General features: G+C 39.9%; 1 protein-coding gene across 1 annotated transcript in view; it reads right to left on the bottom strand.

The window, feature by feature from the left end:
• Positions 1–4212, bottom strand: part of shtn2 (shootin 2) — an 11944-nt gene that overhangs the window by 4488 nt on the left and 3244 nt on the right. Inside the window, exons 6-11 of the mRNA XM_035675768.1 lie at positions 4064–4161; positions 3897–3978; positions 3441–3535; positions 959–1105; positions 700–853; positions 2–82 (exon numbers count right to left, since the gene is read on the bottom strand). Of these exons, the coding sequence (XP_035531661.1) occupies positions 2–82; positions 700–853; positions 959–1105; positions 3441–3535; positions 3897–3978; positions 4064–4161 (657 nt within the window). The remainder of the gene's footprint in view (position 1; positions 83–699; positions 854–958; positions 1106–3440; positions 3536–3896; positions 3979–4063; positions 4162–4212) is intronic.

Here is a 4212-nt window from a genome sequence, read left to right as displayed (position 1 = left end):
GGAGGAGGAGGAGGAGGAGTGGATTTCTCCTCTGGTTCATCAGTTTTACTTTCCTTGGTCAGTGTATCTTGTAGCTGTTTCACTACAGAGGAAGACAGCAAAACATTACCTTTGATCATCAGTACATTGTTACTTATAAAATGTACAAACAATGTTGGATTTAGAGTCAGGGGGATGAAGAAATGTCATCAATCAGCAGTGGAATGAAACAAAAGTACATTTACTTAAGTACTTGTACTTAATTTCCATGTTATGCCACTTTATACTTCTTTTCTCCACTGTCATTATCTGACTACTCATTAATTATTTAATCATTCAATTGATATTTAATCTGACTTTGTTATCAATTAAACTACCCAACAGTTTATACAAGAACTAGAGCTGAAAGAATTAATCAATTAGTCAATTAACAGAAAATGAATTGGCAATTTCTTTCTTCCAGCTTCATCAATGTAAAGATTTGCACCTTTTTACATACCTCCAAACAAAGCTATTATTAAGCTTTAATCTCTTCTTAACTGAACAATATTTTTCAAAATGGCCACCAAAACACATTTCTTAGGTATTTTTGCATGCAGAGTATTTTGGAGTCGACATTTAGAAGCCAGTAGAGGAGCTTGAATCATAAGGCTTCAACATTCAGCCATCGCTTTTGTTAGGCGTGCTTGCTAAGAAATATATTATTCCACTGGCAGCTACCTTCCTCCTGGAGCTGTGTGACAGTGCCATTAGCCTCAGACAGCTTATCTTCTAGGGCCTTCCTCTCCTCCTTACTCTTCTCCAGTTGCTCTTTCAGGTTCTGCAGCTCAGAGAGGACGCTGCTCTCTTCCACGGCGCTCTGACTCTGTTTCACCTGCATACAGGGATGAAAGAAATAGGGGACGATGATGACGAGCATGAATAGACAGTAGTGGATATTCTTTATTTTTTTTTATCTTTTAGCACATCTACAACACACCTGGTCCTGGTAGGTGCGCTGTATATCACACAGGGCTGTGCTGATGGTGGAGATTTGCTCCAGCGCCTGCTGCAGCTGCAGGCCGGTCTCTGAGCTTGGCATCAGCAACACGCTCGGACTCTGGGCCTCTTTCTGCTGCACTATCATCTGACAAGACAAAAAACAAATCTAGCTTCACTTCCTGACATCTTAAACACATCTTCATGATCATGTGCTTCTACAAAAAATGTAAAAAGAAAATACATTTGTGACAATGAACTACAATTAAGAGGAAGAATAAAGTGAGATCTGAATGGCTGCTTGTTAATTTTCTCCCCCAGGAGGTTGTCAAAAGGCAGACAAAATGTTTTCAAACCAGTGTTTGACTGAACAATGACTTGGAAGCCTTGTTAGAATTACTCATCGGCTTCACTGATGGATAGTAACAATGCAAACAGGATGATTTAGTTGTGAGACAAAGCATCATTTCTACAACATTATGATAAGTGGTTTGTGTTGAAAAATGAAAAAAGGTCAAACTTTGCCTTGATTTACTAGTGCAAAATGTGATTCTTTCTTCTTTCTAGTGTGACAAATAAATACACCAGCTATAGTTAATAAGTGTGGTTTAGAGGTCATAAATGATCAGAATACGATAAACAAACCTGTTGCTCTTTGCATGAGCTTGTGGAATGTTTAATACCTTATATGGAGGTAAAACGTGGGTATTGATCAGTAAGATGTCACCAATCTACTGTTTTATTCTCACTGGAACAACTAGTCTTCAATTTTTAATGAATTATACAAATAATCCTGAAATTTAATTGCAAAAAAACCCCTAAACTGTTGCAATATGCATCGCAATTTTTTTTTAAAAAACTGCTGTGAAATCAGGCATTTTAGTCCATGACAATTCCAACAAAAAGCCTGCGAAATCCTGTAGGGACAGATAAAATTAGATAACTTTATTAATCCGCAAAGGTAAACTAGTTAGATGTGTCCCCCCAATACTAAGAAAATGTTATTTCCTATTTATTTAGAATTTATTTCTATTTGTTCCCCTCTCAACCCCCAGTGTCTATAATATAGAGAGTGATGCACCTGAAAATGTGACCAACAAAAGTGTTTTTTAATTGTATTTTATATTTTCAGATAGAGACTTTTTTATATATATATATTGACTATATCAGCCTTACATTTGACCTAATTTATGTGTAATTCTGGTCTGGTGTATTCTGCTCATATTGGATTCATAAACTGTATCAGATTATATGGGCGCTTTTTGACAGCAGATCCGTGATCGGAGAACAGGAAGTGTGTGGAAAATAATGGTTTTCATTTCTGTGTTTTCACCGTGACGACAAACCGAAGCAGCAGGTTTGGTGAGCTCTGTATCAGCGCATGCAGCACGAGGCTCCACGCTGAAAATTACACTGCTCTAATCTCTGGTCTCCCTTAAGCAGAAAGCAATTTTCACACAGCAATTAGCACAATTATTGCATACATATAAACACACAGATCCAACCACACACCGCTACACAAAGAGACAAAGACACACACACACACACACACAAAAAAAAAACCTCCAAATTGTTTCCTGTTTGAGGCCCTGCATCATTATACCACCATGCATCACAGAGGAGAGGTGTGAATGGTTGGTGTTTTCAAAACACATGAAAACAGACAAATAGTAGTGCATACAAGAGGCATTCAGCGCAGGGGGTCTTTTACCATGAATTGAGAGTAAAGGGGCTGAATTGTGTGAACAGTTGGGGGTCCTTTTCACAGGTAAGGACCCCTGCGAGGAAGCCCATTGTGCGCCTGTCCGGTAAATGGAGGACAACGTGCACAAAGGCGACAATTGCTATATGCTCGGGAAAACATAAAGGTGTCAGGCAAAGACAGGTTGTGCTTAAAGACCACTATTCTCCTTCAGCAGCAGTGATGACCACTAATTATGGGGAAGGGGGGGGCTAAATGGGAAGGGAAGGGAACAGAGAGATGTTTTTTGAAAGAAAAGGCCTTCATTATAGGAGCAGCTGGGGCAGCAAAAAAACTGTGTGTGTGTGTGTGTTTGGGTATGTGGATTTTAAGAGAATTGGTGTTTTCTCCCGCATGTGTACAAGTGTGTCTGCTTTTGTCTTGTGTGTGTGAACGCCTCGCCTCACACAGAGAGCCCAGATTCGACCAAATTGTCATGGGTGTGAAAACAGAGAATGGAGACCCCTTCTCCTGTCCCGCCACATCAGTTGCACCCTGACAGCAAGAAGTGTGTGTGTGTTTGTGTGTGTGTGTCCCTTTCCTCCCCCCTTTCCAGAGAGTGTCCGTGTGTTCGCCGTAGCTGCCCGAAGGTCAGCGCCAACACTCCTGCTCGCTTCCTGTGGCACGACCTGTCACCCTCACTATCTATAGGTGTGAATGTATGACAAAATGTTTTGTGCCGTGCAGAAAAAAATACACATGTACACACACATAGACACACACACATGCCACGTGCTCACACCTGGTGGGCGAAGACTTCAGCGTGCTGCCGGAGGCCCTGCTCCAGCTCCAGCTTCTGAGACATCTCTGTGAACTCCTCTGTGACAAGCTGGGAGACTGCATGTATTCATACACACAAAAACACACACACACACACAAATTAAGTGCTATTTACGATCGTATTCATGACTTTCGTTATGTTTCTGAAGTGAAAATGAAATGTAGAACTTAAATGATTCATTGCTTCATAAATTAGTCAACCTGCAGAAGATTGAACACATTTTATGAAGCAGAAACTGTCAAATATTTACACACTCAAGTCACTTAATTTAGTTTGGGTGATATTACATTTTTCAGATTTTTTTTACATTTCCTAGATTAAATAATGATTTAATTATTTGTGTAAAAAAATGTATAGATAAAAATTAAGATAATCAATAATTTAAATAATAATTATTTGAATGTGATGAAGACTCACCTCGTTTGATTTTATTGATGGTCTTGCTCTGTTTGCTTATTTTCCTCAGTATGGCCTCTTTCTCCTCAATCTCCAGAGCTAGCTGAGAGAAAAACATATGTGATACCGTAGACACACACACACCCACACCCACACACACACACACACACACACACACAGTAATGTACCTGCTCTCTGAGTTGCACCTGTTCTTTGGTCAGATCTTCCACTTGTTGCTCCAGCTGCAGCTTCTCAGCCAGCAGACCGTCCACTGACGTCTGCAGCTCTGACACACAGACAGGAAGAGATTTGTGATGAGTTATAGAAAAATAATCCA

This window comes from Morone saxatilis, unplaced genomic scaffold (assembly GCF_004916995.1).
Source record: "Morone saxatilis isolate NCDOM2014 unplaced genomic scaffold, NCSU_SB_2.0 Contig4, whole genome shotgun sequence".
In the NCBI taxonomy this organism is placed as follows: Eukaryota; Metazoa; Chordata; class Actinopteri; family Moronidae; genus Morone; species Morone saxatilis.
This window is presented reverse-complemented; position numbering and strand designations above follow the sequence as displayed.